Below are 16,167 nucleotides of genomic sequence, written 5' to 3' on the forward strand. Positions count from 1 at the left end.
CCTTTCGCTTTCGGTTTATTTGGTTTGGTAACTTCGGTTTGAATACTAACTACCGCGTAGAGTTATAGACTGTAATATTCTTAATTAAAGTACTCAAAAGTACAAAACTAATAACGTTTGTTGATAAAAGTTTTGTCCAAAACCATCAAATATCAACCCAGAGAGAGAGAAAATTGTACATAAAGGAGCAAAATTTGATCATTAGAAATATCTTGTTACTTGCTTAGAGTTAATTGATGAACTTATAAAATAAAGAAAAGTAAAATTTTAGACTTTTAATATTTATGTTATAATTAATAATATGTGTATCATGTAATATAATATATATTTCGGTACGGTATCGTTGTTTCAGTATTTTACTTTAAAATACCAAATACCATACCTAATATCAAATTATTTTAAAAACTTAAATCAAATATTATACCTAATACCAAAATATGGAATACCAAATACCAAAATTTTCGGTTTCGGTACGGTTATTCGGTAATTACCAAATTATGCATGGCCCTACTACCAAGGATTTTTTTCATACCCATGGCTCGAACCCGAGACCTCTGGTTATAATTTTTTATTTAATTACTAAGTAATAAGTATGTATTTTTACTTTAATTATAAATTATTATTAATTAAATTAATTAATTTAGCATAAATACTAATTACGAGTAAGTACTTTTCAAGATTACAGAGTGGTATTGTTTATTTCTCAAAATGAATAATGGCATTGGAAGTACAAAAGTGAAATTATCTACATTTCACACTAAAAAATCGAATACCAATCTTTCAAATCATTTCAAAAATGTTCAGAGGTAATAGATTTCCCACAAAATTTGAATGTGTAACTAAAAATTCGTTTATAGTTCAAGGGGAATTTTGTATCCCGTGAAAAATCACAATTGTGTTCCTCATTGGTGGATTCTTAATTTGAACTATTCAACATGTTCTACTGTAAACTTTCCATCTTCGTATCCTAAACCCAAAAGTTATATAAAAGATTTAAGTTACATTTGCTCAAAGATTTAAAAATATTTACACAATCAGATCACTAATTAAAAAATTACAAGTACTATAAACTTTAATTGATGAGCTGAAAAAATACAGATACTAAGAAATTAAAACCTACTATCACATGTTAAACTACATAGATCGTTTAAAAAGTCTTTATACTCATCAGTATATATAACCTAAATTTATAACAAAATAAATTACTGCAGATATTATAATTATCTTCTAATCTTCTATTCTGGGATAATGTTACAAAACCACCTTTTAAAAAGCTCTTCTTATTCATTTGAAAAAGAAAAATATCATTTAACTTAAATACAACTATTTATGCTTGTTTTTCATGAACATTTTGCCTGTCAAACCACAAGTGAGAGCTTCACTAGGTATATTCTTAACAAGATGAACACCTTCAGCAAAGACAACTCCCATGCCCATATGCAAATGAGGTTCAATATGACAATGAAAAGCCCAAACCCCGGGATTATCCGCGAAAAATCTTAGTGCAGTCCATCCATAGGGAAAAACCACAACTGTATTCCTCAACGGAGGATTATTCAAATTGAACGTCGTCTCAGCATCTTCTGTTGTAAAATTTCCGTCTCCATACCCTAAAACCCAAAAATTATGTCCATGCAAATGCCAAGGGTGAATTTCACTGACGTTTTCGGCTAAGGCATTGGCATTTTGAAGGATTATGTCAATGGTGGTGTTGAATTTCAACATGTAAACACCATTTCCATATGTAGAATTAGGGTTTGGTGGTGGTTTCATGATATCATAGTCTTTGGAAAAGGTATTTGGTGGAGATTTTGTGTCAAATGCATTATTTATGCCATAGTTGATTGATCCTAAATATGGTGTAGTGGGAAAGACTAAGGAAATATTGTTGATAGCCCATCTGGTGTATCCTTCAATCCTGTTGTTACAAACATAAACAATTAATTTGAAGCAAAAAAAAATAAAAAAAAAAAATTATAAGTACTAAATCTCACTTGCTAATAAATTATAATTTTAATTGGATGATCGTAATCACATAATTTTACATTGTCACATAGCAAAAAGGTCCCAAAATCCATGTCTCATTATCACTTATCAATAAAATAAAAAAAATCATGTGTTTTGCCTAAGAAATAAATCACCTCCAAGTGAACGGACATATTACAAATATAGTTTAAGTTTTATGCATTAATAGTACATATATATAAACTTTTACATCATCAAGTAAAATTGATCTACGATTAGTAAATATTTTAACAAGCATTTATGGTCATTTGAAGATAGAGTAATAATTTACTATAATCAGTTAAATTAAACTAATATTGTAAAAATTATGACAGATTTAAGTTAAATCACTGACAAGATAATGAACTTAATTACCATGTTATAGCAGGTAAGTCTAATTTCCATCTTTTTAGTTTACTAAACAATACTAATTATAAAATATCGTTAGTGCATAAAACATAAACTTAATAATAATATTTCTCTTTAATAGTTTAAGCTAGTAGGCCCCACTCGATCGTAAAGATATTTTTTTCATGCCTATATGCACAAAAATACTATATTATATTTTTTTAAAACTCTCAAATATCGTCAAATAAATTGAGATAAAGGAAATACCTGTTTTGCGTGTTGAGGAGAAAAAGACGACGATCGTGTCGAGTTGGTGGCTTAGGAGATCCCATCAAGGCAAAAATTTTCTTAGAGAAGGTTTTGCTGTAGTTATAATCATTCCAAAGAGGTGGCAAAGGTGGTGGAAAATTTGGAATTTTTGATGCAAAATTTGGAATGTAGTTCAATATAGTGAGGCCTTGAGGTGTTTTAGGTTCTCTTCCTCTTACACTTATTGAAATCCAGTAGTTGTTTGAAGGGTCTTGATCAGTTGTGAAGAGAATTGAATAGCTTTCACCTAAATAAATGTCCATATTTTCCATAAAAAATGGTTATAGTTGTGTAACTTACTATTTTTAAGTTTGGTAAATAGTAGTAATCATAAAAATGACATGTAACTGGCTTTATGTGACAGTGGCCTGAGGCGGATCCGGGATTTAAAGTATATGGGTTCCTGTCGTAATCTCAAATTAATATACAATAATAATTGGGTTCACATTTAGATATTTATTAATATTTAGTGGATTTTTTAATAGAAATACAGGGTCTACGCAAAATTAAGTTATTGGGTTCCCGGAAACCCAGTAACTGCACTCTAGATCCGCCACTGTAAGTGGCGGATGTAGTCTACTAGTTATCGGTTCAATTAAACCCATAACTTTTGACGCGGAGTAAAAATTTATGTATAAAAATTCATTAAAATTAGAAAATAGTATATATGAACCCATAACTTTAAAAAATATAACGGGTTCAATTCAAAAAACCTTATAACTTGAATCCTTAGAGTTTAAATTCTGGATCCGCCTCTGAACGTAGTTATATAATTATATATTTTTTATTCCGTACTACATAGAACTTAAACTCAATAATAATAGTTTACTGAAATCTAGTAGTTGTTTGAAGATTTTGATCAGTATTTAAGAGAATTGAGTAGCTTTCACCTGAATAAATGTCCATATTTTCTACAGAAAATGGTTGAATGTAGTTTCCATCTGCTTCAACCACCACCATTTTGTGACCCTATAGATGTAAAATCAACACAAAGTATCAGAATTATTTCTTAAGAGCTTTAAAAGGAAGTCAACTTCATTTTATTTTTTTGGCGAATTCAGAATTTAAATCTTATATGTTGAGTTTCGGTTCTATCTCAACTCATTTGATTTACTAGTTTTAAAATTATTTATTTATACTTATTTAATTTAGTGAAACTATATTGTCCGAGCCGGAGTTACTGGTTTTGGAATGATCCTATACCTTACATTTTACATCCGTCCTTAGATACAGATAGGTTTTCGTGGCAAAATAATCACAAACTACTAATGTGCTCATATTTGTTATTTATGTCGAATCAATAAATAAATTATACATATTTGCACATAATTTAACTATAATTAATTAATATATGTTCTCAGTTTAATTTTATCATCTGCCTACTGTAAGTTAATATGGTTTGGTGTAAATCGCAAGTGCAGATAAATATATAGATATATAAAGAGATAATAAATCATAATTTTATAGTTTAAAGTACTATCTAAACGTTAAAGAATCATAATAAAAAATAATTGACTCCTTAAATAGAGTAATAGAATAATTTCAGTTTTAGCCACTTTATGGATTAATTTCTCCAACTTTATTTGGTGGGCACAAAGGTCCTTAGAACTAAGTATGCGCATTATCAAATTCTCTTTTGTAATTGATGTCCCTTATCTTTAAAAAAAATTGAGACGATATAAAGAAGATTAGTACAGTTCTTGCGTAAGCACCAAATCAAGAAGTGGTCCAAATTAATTTAAATTATAAAAAAAGTTTAAAAGTCATTTCTCTTTAAAAAAAAAAAAAAAACTAAATTTAACATTGAATTGTAGTTTATCAATTGTAACAAATAAAAATGAGTTAAAGTTTAATTGTACAATGAATTCAATCTTTTACCTTGAAAATATGCCTAAATTTTCAAAACTCTTTCTCCTACGGTCTTACGCTATTTAATCTCAACTTTAAAAGTTTTCCTAATGGAAAAAGAAAAAAACAGATCGAAGTGTACACATATTGAGCCGCACATCATCATCATAAACTTATACAATTTTTGAATTGAATTTTTAAATCCTACTATAGTCTTAATTTTTATCAACTCTATCGCTGGCGCTATCTAATTTTAACTTAAAAAATTATTCTTAAATAAAAAAGATTAAAATACACACAAACTGACTCAAATATTATTATTATTATTATTGGTCGAGCATTAGGGTTATAGGTTATGGGGTAGTTGAGCATTTTTTCCTCGTTGTTTTGGCTAGTCTGATAGTGTTTTGTATAGGACTACTAGCGATTTTTGTTCCATCACACTTTTTTGTTTTATTTTTAATTTTAATTTTAGTTTTTATTATTACCCATAATTATTGTCCTCCACTTATTTGTTGTCGCTTATGATGCTGATATTATTTGTCTCGTTTCTGTTGTTGTTACAGATCGTTTGTCTTTGAGTCGAGGGTCTCCCGGAAACAGTCTCTCTACCATTCGGGGTAAGGGTAAGGTCTGCGTACACTCTACCCTCCCCAGACCCCACTAGTGGGACTATTACCGGGTTATTGTTGTTTGTTTTGTTTTATTATTATTATTATTATTATTATTATTATTATTATTAGGAAAAGAAAGTCAAGAATCGATTCATGAAACTACTTTAGAGAAAGCAAAAGAATAATAACTTTGTAAAAAGTTGGACAGAATAATTATTTTTTGAAGTGACAAAAAGATAAATAAGGCTATTTTGTGCCTTACCCCAATGGCCAAGTTGAGTGAAGACAATGCAGTGCTGCTAGCCACTCTAAGCCTATAAGTCTTGTTTGGATGCACTTGAAAAATCTGGGGTGCGTACTGCTCATCTCCTCTTAACTTGCACTGAGAAATGGGGGATTTGCTAAATTGCGCCGCTAGTGAACAATTAAATTGACCTCTTCCATTCATCAACAAACTCTGGTTTCACAACAAAAGGAAATTAAGACTCCATTTAAAAGAATAACTTTTTAATACGAAAAGTGGTCAATAATTCTTTAACAATGCATAAATTTTAAATATATATTTTTTAATTTTTATATGTGTGTATTCTTTTATCTAACAGGTGCTCCTTTCAACGTTATTTATTTAGAAGGTTAAAAAAGGAAATAGCGATATTTGTGACAAGATATTATAGAAAAAAAACTACTTATATATTATTATATTAATCTAAAAAATAAATTTGATCGTTTGATATAATGGAAAATGATTTTTTTTAAGTAATTGAAAGCTTGGTAAGGGTAAGGTTGCTTACACCTATCCTTCTCAGACCCCAATTATGAAAATACACTGGTATGTAATTAGTTATTTTAATTGGAAGCTTGGATCGATTGCAGCGGAAAAAAACATTGATTCGTTATAAAATGTTTTAATTTATCCTGCTCCATATGTATAATTCTTTTTTTTGTGTGTGTGAAAAAAAATGTTGAATTTAAACATATAAAAACCACATAAAAAGTTCTATAATTCATGCATACATTCAAATAATAAAATAATTGTTTAATATTTCGAATAGTGATATTCTTTTTGGGAAAAAAGTAAGGAAGTTATCTTTTTAATCTCAACGGAGATGAAAATATTAGCTGATTTCTTTTAATTTATCAGTATATAGAGTAATCCTGATAAGTACCCTCTAAAATTTTTCTGGATTGCCATTTCAAGTATTGCTCCCGTTGGACTTCTTATGTCGGGATATGGATCAAATAATAAATATTCCTTTTTAGGTGGTCTACGGGCAGCTGCTCAATCAATTAGTTATGAAATACCATTAGCTCTATGTGTGTTATCAATATCTCTACGTGTGATTCGGTGAGACCTAAAATTTCTCCAAATTCTTTTCTTTCTAGAAACAAAGGTAAAAAGATTTGATTGAATATATATATTTTCATTTTTATTCAGCATTTGGGTTGATGAACTAAACCAGATAGTTATATGAGTGAAAGAAAACGGCTTCTAAATTTGCAGTAAAAAGGTTGAGTCTCATTTCCTATGTACAAGAATCAAATGGTGAAAAAAGTAAACATAAGCAATTAATTCCAAACAAGTTAGAGGCCGACTGAATTAATTTTCACTTCTTTATAAGTTCATCTCATATCATAGTAAAAATAGGTTAAATAATATTACGAATAGTGATATTTTTGTTGACAAAAAAATAAGGAAGTTAATTTTTTTTTTTTTAATTTTAACGGAGACAAAAATATTAGGTAATTTCTTTCAATTTATTGGTAAATAGACTTATCCGATACTTATATTGATAACAAGCAACCCATAAAATTAATATGTGACCTGTGGTTCACCAATCCAACGAAAAGGCATAGAAGAGAGGTCAATTTGTTGATCTTGGAAACTTTTGTGCCACCAATCACTAAGCAATAAATTGAATTCTCCATCATAGTGAAATGGTTCTTTTTCATCTTTTGCTACTTCCACTATAAGTGAACCATATAATCCTGCTGATCTTTGCATCCCATAATGTCCATGGTAGAAATATGTCCCTGCCTGTTATTTAAGTACAACAATGAATTCTAATAAGTTGAGGCCGACTATATTAATCTTCACGTCCTTATAAGTTCATTGTATATTATCGTTATACCAAAAACACCAACAATAACAACAAACTCAGTAATTTCTTATAAGTAGGATTCGGGGAAGATAAGATGTACCAAATAATCCTTTGCCTCCCATAATGTCCATGGTAGGAATATGTCCCTGGCTATTATTTAAGTATCACATAAATATAATAAACCCAGGTTCTTTTAATTTTATTTAATTTTAAAATTGGCTATATAAATATTGTGATCAAGCAAAAGTGGATAATATTGTATATTGTGATGGGTCAAAATAGCACGGGCTAGTCAGTTTTCGGGTTGATAATTGAAAAATAGCCACGTTTGTAAAGTCATTGAAAAATAACCACTATTTTACTGAAACACGGAAAGTTCCGGCATAATATGCTGGATTATGGAGCTCATGCGTATAACCTTTCAGCATATTACGTTGGAACTCCAGTATACGGAAAGTTCTAGCATAATATGCTGGATTATGGAGCTCATACGTATAAACTTCCAGCATATTATGTTGGAACTCCAACAATTATGAAATTCTAGCACATTATGCCAGAATCTCATATTATGCTGAAATTTTTCCGGATTTTTAAGGATGTTTTTGTTCAGATTTTATCTTTACGTAAAAAAGAGGTTAAATTTCCATTACTTTTAAAACTGTGAGTATTTTTTAATTATCAGTTGTAAATCTGGCTATTTATGACTTATTTTTCCCCTTGCGGTGGTACTGGCTTTTGGATGTATGGTCCCTGTGGGTCCTAAGAAATCTAACTATTACAAAATAATGGTCCATGTTAAGTTTTTGTCAAATTTTATTGTTCAAAAAATTTTAGTGTTAAAAACAAGATGTATTTTTTTAGTGGGAGTGCTAAATAAGCAAGACGTTTAAGAGAGATAAAAAATAGTCTCGACAAACACTTATATAATTAATTAAATATTTAAATATCTTTTTCTTGCCTAGCGTTTGAGAGAGATTATTACCTTGTCAACTATAAACCTGTAAACAAATGTCTCTCCAGGGTTAATGGGACATTGGGAGATTGATGCAGTTCCATCCGCCCATGGTGTTTCACGCTGTAGTAAGAAATTTAGGAAAACCACAAAATGTAAATAACCAAAAAAAGGGGGTAAGAAATTAATAAATACTTATATAATATTTTATGTAAATCTTAATTTAGCTAAATTGTGTTATATGAATCATCGTTATTCATTCCGCTTTTATTAGGTTCGTTTCTTTGTTTACATGGATATAAATCTCTAATTAAACTCAAAAACTCCTAAGAGAACGCCTAACTAATATATATCACCTATACACTGGCAGAGGTAGAAGCCGAGCTATGGGTTCGATAGGCTGAACCTAGTAGTCTTTACTCAAACAATGTATTTTGTTTTAAAAAATTATTAGAAAAAAGTACATCTTATGTTAAGAAATTTATTGAATATATATTGGCAAAAAATAAATTTAAAACTCAGTTATTTGCATGCGATCGAAGTCTAAAATTCAGAATCTACATAAAATTGAAATTCTAGCTCGGTCTCTACTTGGTTTGCATGAAAATATCTGTATATATACTAGCATTAGAAAATCTCTTCTCTAATATTTTTTTTATGTTTCTTCTTTTTTTGTGTTTTTATATTTTGAGGGTAGGGGTGGATCCTAACCTGTGAAATTCCATGCCAATGAATGACAACTCCTTCAGTTAGAAGATTGTTAGTAAGCTCAACATAAATAGTATCACCAACTCTTGCCCTAATAGTTGGACCAGGAAACTTTCCATTTATAGCCATTACCACACCCTCTACACCATCTGGAGACCAATGCATGTACTCCACTTTCCATTTAAATTGCCTTGTTTTGACCATGGCTGAAATTGTTGATAACTCCAACAACAACAACAACAAGATTATAATGGCTAATGAAGACATCTTATTTAATTCTTGATATATATGTGGAAAAAAAAAGTTGATCACAGAGAAAAAGGGAAAAGTTCAAAGCTCACACTAGTGGAGCTTTGTTCTTCATTTATGAAACTTTCATAATGCTAGATTTTTTGTGTGTATATATATTATATAGATACACACAATCTCTAGGTTTAAGGAATATAATAAGGGGTGGGAAGTATCTATGTAAAGGTTTATAAAAGTTATTGCTGATAGAATAAGTGTAAAAAAAATTATATTAGTTGCCTTAGTTGGAAAATACGTCCCCTAAACTTGACACGGATTATTAGTTACAGTCTTAAACTATTCGTGATCTTAATTACCTCCCTCAACTTGGCCTTTTGAGAGCCATTACCCCTTTGGACGCTGATGTGGCAAAGAGTGTGGGTGCACTCGCCTGCCACGTGGACTTTTCCTGTATATGTGGCATTTTTTTGAAAAATAGAATATATTTTTACCTTTTTAAGTATGTTACTTCTTTAGATAATTTTTTTCGAATACAATTTATAATAAAACTTGGATGGAACTACATTACTTAGGCTAAATTTTTTGATTTGGCTAAAAATAATAAAGTTTTAGTTAATCTTTTTTTTTAATTTGACCTGAAAATAAAGATTTATACAATTAAAATAAATAGTCAAGGCATCTAAAAAACTTTTGGCTATAATTTTTTATATAGCTCTAAATTATGGTGCTATATATATATATATATATATATATATATATATATATATATATATATATATATTTCAGACTGTCTGAGGATAATTTTGGAATGAGGTTCTATTAATTGTGCTATCTGTAGATGTAACAACAGGGGCATATATTCCTATATTCATTGGTACGGTGTGTCTGAGGATAGCACTTCAGTATAACAACAAGAATAATAAATACGTTAAAGAATAGTCAAAAATAGAATTTATGCCAATTCTTTGGTATATATATAAAGAACCAAGAATTCAGAACTTCCTGTCTTCAAGGGAAACAATCACGAAATTCTAGCTAATAACAATATCTTCAAGATAAAGCACCATATCTAAAGATAATATCTTCAAGATAAAGCAACTTATAGCTAAAAACACTATAGGCCAAAGTTGATCAAAGGCCACAACTCTGTAATCACTAGCTATTCTTTGTAAAGATTAACCACAACAAATATCATGGAATAGGGAAAAAAATGTTTATAATTGACAATAGAAATATTGGTTTGAGTAATAACATATGAAGCCAGTCTAATCAATGGTACAACAAAAAGTTTTTCCTTAACCAACAATCTCTGCAGTTGGAAGGTCATATCCTACTGTCTGTCTTTTTAGCCTTATTCTACTTTCTTGCTCTCTTCAGCGGCGACTTCTTCAGTGCTTTGTGTTTTTGACTCGTCGAACTCCAACAACTGCTCAACCGAAAATCAAGAATACAAATTCAGCCTTGAATAAGAATATAATGCTTAAAGAATTATAATATTGGACTACGACAAGTTTAATTGAAGAGACATAACCAGTAAGGATTTGTACAGCCAGCCTCAACTTGCATGAGATTGAGGTGTACTAGTTGTAGGAGATTTGGACGAAACATCGTCTAGAGTTGCTTTCATAACCAAAATCATGTTTAAGTCTATGAAAGAAACTAAGGAAAGTTTTCAAGAAGCTAGGGTAGTCTTAAGTTCTCTCTTTTCGAGTTTGTTTTTGTGTAGTGCGGGTTAACCCCGTAATTTCATTTACTTATTCATAGGGTCATAGAGGCTCCATTGATGAAACTTGTATTATTTTGGATTATGGGTACCCTTATGACATTCGAATGACTATTATATTTCATGGCTTTAATTATGTTTTGCCGCACTTTCAATCAAAAGGATAACTATCTCGTATTGTTCATTTAATATATAATTAATTAAATGAATTGAGTTATACGGGTACGAGTTGGGTATGTAATACATCATAATGGTTCGCTTGATCCAAGTTGGTAGGCACTAGGTGCCGGCCACGTCGCAATCTATTTTGGCAGTGACAAACTTGTAGAAGATAAAACAACATTAGAGATTATTCTTCCCTTAAAGACATATATATAAATAAGAGGACACTATGGCCTGACCTAGCGGTCAATAAAGTGGGATGAAATCTTTGGAAGACCAGAGTTCAAATCCCAACAGACGCAAAATATGCTAGGTAATTTCTTCTCATCTGCCTAATTCTTGGTGGACACAGCTACCTAACAAGTACTAATGGGAGGTCGCAAGGACCTGACGGGATAGTCGAAATAAACAAGCTGGTCCTGATACTACGGTTATTAAAAAAATGAGAAACGTGACAGTTTACGATAATCCCTACTACTTTCCACTCAAACCAAACTAAGGAAGATTTTCCTTCATTGTTTTTGCATTTTCATCTTTACTGTCCCATTTTTCCTCTTCCTTTCCGTAGTTACAAAACAAACCATGAAAAATGCTTTTCTCTTATCTACTCCTAAACAATGTTACTGAGAGAAATTGGTAGACAAGAAATGCTTGGCGCAAAATGACCCGATAACTTTTTTGGCCGAAACACCAAGAATTGAATTCTATAGTATCCATAATCCCATATGAGACAATTTGGAGTAAACAGAAAGCAAATATTCATGGCCCATAAACAGTAAAGATAGAAGCAAATGGAGTGAGGAAATATTGATTATCAAAGAAAAGCTTACCGGCTTCACATCACCATTCCAAACGCAATGCACGGCCAAAAATCCTATTACAGCTGGAACAATATATAACAATGCAGGCTGGAAAATAAAGGAGTAAACGAAGTGCTAAGTTAGATAACTAGAAGCTTGAAAAATAAGGGCACAATAGTCCTGCTTCGTGAAGAAAACACAAAAAAAAAAAAAAAAAAAAAAAAAAAAAAAAATAAAAAAAAAATAAATCTGAGACACCAACCTGTGCCGCTTGAAACCAGTTCATAACAATAATTGTTGAAACCACACCAACTGCGTATCCCAAAAATGCACTTTTGAAGTATTGAGGCTCTTTCCCCCTGGAGACGTCAAAGCGGAGTGCCAATGCCACAAAAATGCCTGAAGTATAGAAGAAGTGATCAAAATATTGCTAACTCTACTTATTTAATCAAAGAAACAAATTACATAATGAGAGGATAATTACTAGTTCATGCCAAAAACTAACAACGGGAGGTAAGAAATAGAGAAGTTCAGAAGCGGGTAAAATCCAAAGCAAATTCATGAAATCACTTATATAGCCAGGTCAAGAAAAAGCAACTTAAAAGCAATGGGTTTTAACAGAAAAAGGGTGTCATACCGGGAATTACAATATCTCCAAGACCAAGCATTGAAAAGGGACGTTTCAAATCTGCTGTTGGGAACAAAAGCTGCAAAAGAAAAAAAACTCGTTACCATACTGTAAGAACGAAAATTCTGCAATGACAAATTGGAAGAAAAGCTAAATTTAAAAAAAAATCACTATACACACCTTGATAGGAGCATCAAAAGACTTAGCAACGCTAACCATCACTGGGGTGAAAAAGACCCAGAAGATGTCGTACACAAAAAGTCCAGCCTGCAGTTTAAGAACATAGGACGCATTCGGCACAAAGATGGTAAGGTAAAGCATAAAGAAATTGCAAAACCAATGACATATAAACCCCAGGGAACTCTTTTAACTGCTTGACCGCTAAAGGTTACACATTTGCAAAAAGGATGTGTCTATGTAATGCATGCCATAAGAGATGGCTCGTTAAAGGGTCCCACTTCATCTATTTGGTCATGCAGGTTTGGCCAAATAAAAACAAACTTAACGACATCTTTGAACTATGCACAAATCATAAATTACACATAAGAGTAAAACCTCTTTCTACTTACCAATAGTATGGTGCCAGTCTTAAATGACCCAAGCGAAAGCATTTCAATCCCCTGCAAGTTAACAGAAATAAGCATTCAATTCAGTGTAAAACCATCAGAAGGAAAACGAAGCTGTGAGAAGGTTGTTTCATGATTTCAAAGCAACAGATAGAGAAAGTTTGCTATTTGTGCAGACAAACCTGAATACAAAATGCAAGTCCCAATACATTGTTAGCAAGCCAATGCTTCTGTTTAGCATACCATACACAGAAAATAGTTCCAGGAATTGCAGCAACAATCTGGGACCTTGTGAACTCGACCTCCAAAGCTGAGAAAGAAACAATAAAACACCATATCTAGAAAGAAGAAAAAGGCAGAAAACCAACAAATTCCACTCAATGGATTGAGGAAAATCTTAATTAAAAAAGAAACAATAACAAAATGCTCGATTAATTTCAAGAATACAATCCTAGATCCCATAAAAGTATGAAGATTGAATGCGCCCATGTTTCAAGTTGAAAATGAAGTAGACTGGAAAACTGGATTTCTTCTTGGAAATTCAGAAAATATCTCAAGCATGTAGGATAAGAAAACCCCAATAAGCTAGTCGATCTGTTCAAACACATAAGTATATGACTTAAGGATCCATAAATGCTCATCAAAACCATATCAGGAGATAAAGATAAAGAGTTCTTATGGCAAAGTTTCAGAAAAGGTACGCCAATCACCATCTAAACAGCCAAACAATAAATACTCAGGGGACTCTACTGAGAAAAAAATAAGAGAATACCACAAAAGAACATAAATCTCAAAAACCGAGATCTTATTATAAACAAAAAAAGAGTCTAACTATTGTTGTCAGAATAGCAAAGAACATGTCCACATAAAAGAAATACGGGGAGTACCATTTTATGAGCTACTCCACTTGGAAGGGGGAAAAAGGAGTACAATACTTGAGAAAGGGAAAAGAAGTTCAGTCAACAAGTGGCGCTTCAAAAGAGACACGAAGGTGTACCACAGAGTGGGATGTGAGAATGCCCTTAAATGACGATTTTACAGGGGTGCGGGGAAAAAAAAAAAAGAAAAGCCACAGTGAGCAAAACACAATTCAGAATCTTTTGGGGGAAAAAAGAGTCAGTCACGGCTAGCATAAAACAGGACAAAAGAAAGTGGTCCATACAGTTGAAATATGGGATTGGGAAGCGCCAAATTATGAGATCTTCATTCCACTTTTTCGGCAAGAATCTTTTGATAGCGGGTAACAGTGTTGCTCTGCAAACCCCCAAGAAATAGATGATATAAGTTTACATGATGAAACTAGTACTTAGAAAATTGAAAAAGAATATATAAGCATAGTAAAATGACCCATACGGGAAGAACATACGAAAGAGCAGCAATGCCAAGCACAAAAAAGTAGCACGTCAACACAGCATTAACCAGGTCTTTTGAGAGAAACTTAAAAAGCAAGAACAACGACAAGAGCATAGCACTTCCGACGAAGGGGAATCTCAGTGCGTGTTCGTTAGACATTGTCTCCTATAAAGTAGAATAGAACAAGTTTAGGAAATATCAAAACAGATAAGCATGGGAAGGTGCAACTTGGAGTTATGGGAATATACCGAAGGTGGAGTTGGCTTAACAGAACGGTAGCAACCCACAAAAACAGTGAGGCAAGCTGTTAATACGACATTTAAATTTGGGTCCACATTCACGACAAGTGGTGCCAAACTCAAACCTGAAATTCACAACCAAAAACCAAGAGTTCTCAAGATAATTCAAACAACAGGAGGGGGGGGGGGCTAAACACCAGCATATCAATCAAGCAAGCAAGCAACTCAGTCACAAACTAGTTAGGGTTAACGAGGGCCAAATACCACTAAACCTATAAAAGCAATAAAAATTATGCATGTGGGCCCAATGCCCCACCATTTGATCAAACAGCGCGTTGAACTCAGCAAGCTTAAGAAATACGGTAATGTGAAGCCAGTGAGAATTTCCAGAGTTTTGATCCCTTACAATGAGCTACAAAATTTTATGGCTATTTTAGAGTAGGATATTAGGTCTTATGTTTGACAAACAGAATCTGTTCTATAACACATTGAAGTGAGGAAAAACAGAGTAGTAATAACATCTATCAATAATAAATGGATGAAAACATATAATAAGATCATACATATACAGTTGTAGTGTCTATTTTCTCTGCAAATCTAAACAATGCACATCCAACAACAACAACAACAATCCAGTGTATTCTCATAAAATGGGGTCTGGGGAGGGTAGTGTGTACGCAGACCTTACCCCTACCTTATATGGAGGTTGTTTCCGATAGCCCTCGGCTCAAGGCACAGTGGAGATGAGGCAATAAACAATGCACATCCAAACACTCATAAATCCACTCTTCATAATATACGGAGAAACTTAAGAATCACGAGTTCTAAACAGTTATCAAAACAAACTCAAAAGATACTGAGGCTCGTCTCATATCTTGAACATGGATTCCCTCATTTCCAAGTTTTGACAAGCACAAGTCAAAGCCATTGTGCGATGTAATTCAGCAACCAAAAAGAAACATGCATGAATCAAATCGAACAATGAAACCAAACCTGCTAAAGCAAGATTTGCTAGTCGCTCGCAACTCTTCATCCTCACAGAAGCACACTCCTTTTTTCGACCCGATACAGAGATAAGCTACAATAAACCAAGAAAAAGGAAGTATTAGTAACAATAATCAACATTTACATGTTTTCAGGACCGTAAACATTAATTATAAGAGAAAAACGCAACCTTTACTAACATTTCTCACCAAATTTTAGAGAAGTGTAATCTTATCAAGATTTGACCAATAAAAAAACCTCTGGACATTTCTACAAAAACCCAATTCTGGGAAACGAATAAATTTGTCTCTGAATATGGGAACTCAATCAACGGAAATCAAAGGGAAAAAACCCAATTTTCTTAATTAAATGAATTTGCCTCTGGAAAACATGGAAACTCAATTATCTGAAGATGTTGAAAACTCCAAACTCTGAACAAAAACCAATACTCTAAAATGCTTAAATTTGCTCTAAAAATCAAGGAAACCCCATTTAATTGAATTCAAAAATCAATTTTTCAATGAAAACCCAATTAGCTTAAAAGCATGAACTTCCCTCTGAAATTGCATGATACTATATAT

At 32.0% G+C, this 16,167-nt stretch overlaps 2 protein-coding genes across 2 annotated transcripts in view; both read right to left on the minus strand.

Moving 5' to 3' along the window:
- Window positions 1-1,111: 1,111 nt before the first annotated feature.
- On the minus strand, window positions 1,112-9,272 carry LOC109218954 (L-ascorbate oxidase-like). The gene is made up of 7 exons (XM_019383351.1): window positions 8,886-9,272; window positions 8,205-8,297; window positions 6,946-7,158; window positions 5,386-5,580; window positions 3,552-3,630; window positions 2,620-2,908; window positions 1,112-1,918 (listed from the first exon to the last, which is right to left on the minus strand). The coding sequence occupies exons 1-7, from the start codon at window positions 9,147-9,149 to the stop codon at window positions 1,324-1,326; spliced, it is 1,728 nt and encodes a 575-aa protein (XP_019238896.1). The 5' UTR covers window positions 9,150-9,272; the 3' UTR covers window positions 1,112-1,323.
- A 942-nt stretch (window positions 9,273-10,214) lies between these two features.
- LOC109218953 (signal peptide peptidase-like) overlaps window positions 10,215-16,167 on the minus strand; it is a 6,405-nt gene continuing 452 nt past the window's right edge. Inside the window, exons 2-12 of the mRNA XM_019383350.1 lie at window positions 15,596-15,680; window positions 14,612-14,727; window positions 14,377-14,528; window positions 14,173-14,264; window positions 13,193-13,320; window positions 13,014-13,064; window positions 12,625-12,711; window positions 12,454-12,523; window positions 12,079-12,215; window positions 11,847-11,924; window positions 10,215-10,557 (exon numbers count right to left, since the gene is read on the minus strand). Of these exons, the coding sequence (XP_019238895.1) occupies window positions 10,483-10,557; window positions 11,847-11,924; window positions 12,079-12,215; window positions 12,454-12,523; window positions 12,625-12,711; window positions 13,014-13,064; window positions 13,193-13,320; window positions 14,173-14,264; window positions 14,377-14,528; window positions 14,612-14,727; window positions 15,596-15,635 (1,026 nt within the window). The 5' untranslated portion in view covers window positions 15,636-15,680 and the 3' untranslated portion in view covers window positions 10,215-10,482. The remainder of the gene's footprint in view (window positions 10,558-11,846; window positions 11,925-12,078; window positions 12,216-12,453; window positions 12,524-12,624; window positions 12,712-13,013; window positions 13,065-13,192; window positions 13,321-14,172; window positions 14,265-14,376; window positions 14,529-14,611; window positions 14,728-15,595; window positions 15,681-16,167) is intronic.

Source organism: Nicotiana attenuata, unplaced genomic scaffold (assembly GCF_001879085.1).
Source record: "Nicotiana attenuata strain UT unplaced genomic scaffold, NIATTr2, whole genome shotgun sequence".
In the NCBI taxonomy this organism is placed as follows: domain Eukaryota; kingdom Viridiplantae; phylum Streptophyta; class Magnoliopsida; order Solanales; family Solanaceae; genus Nicotiana; species Nicotiana attenuata.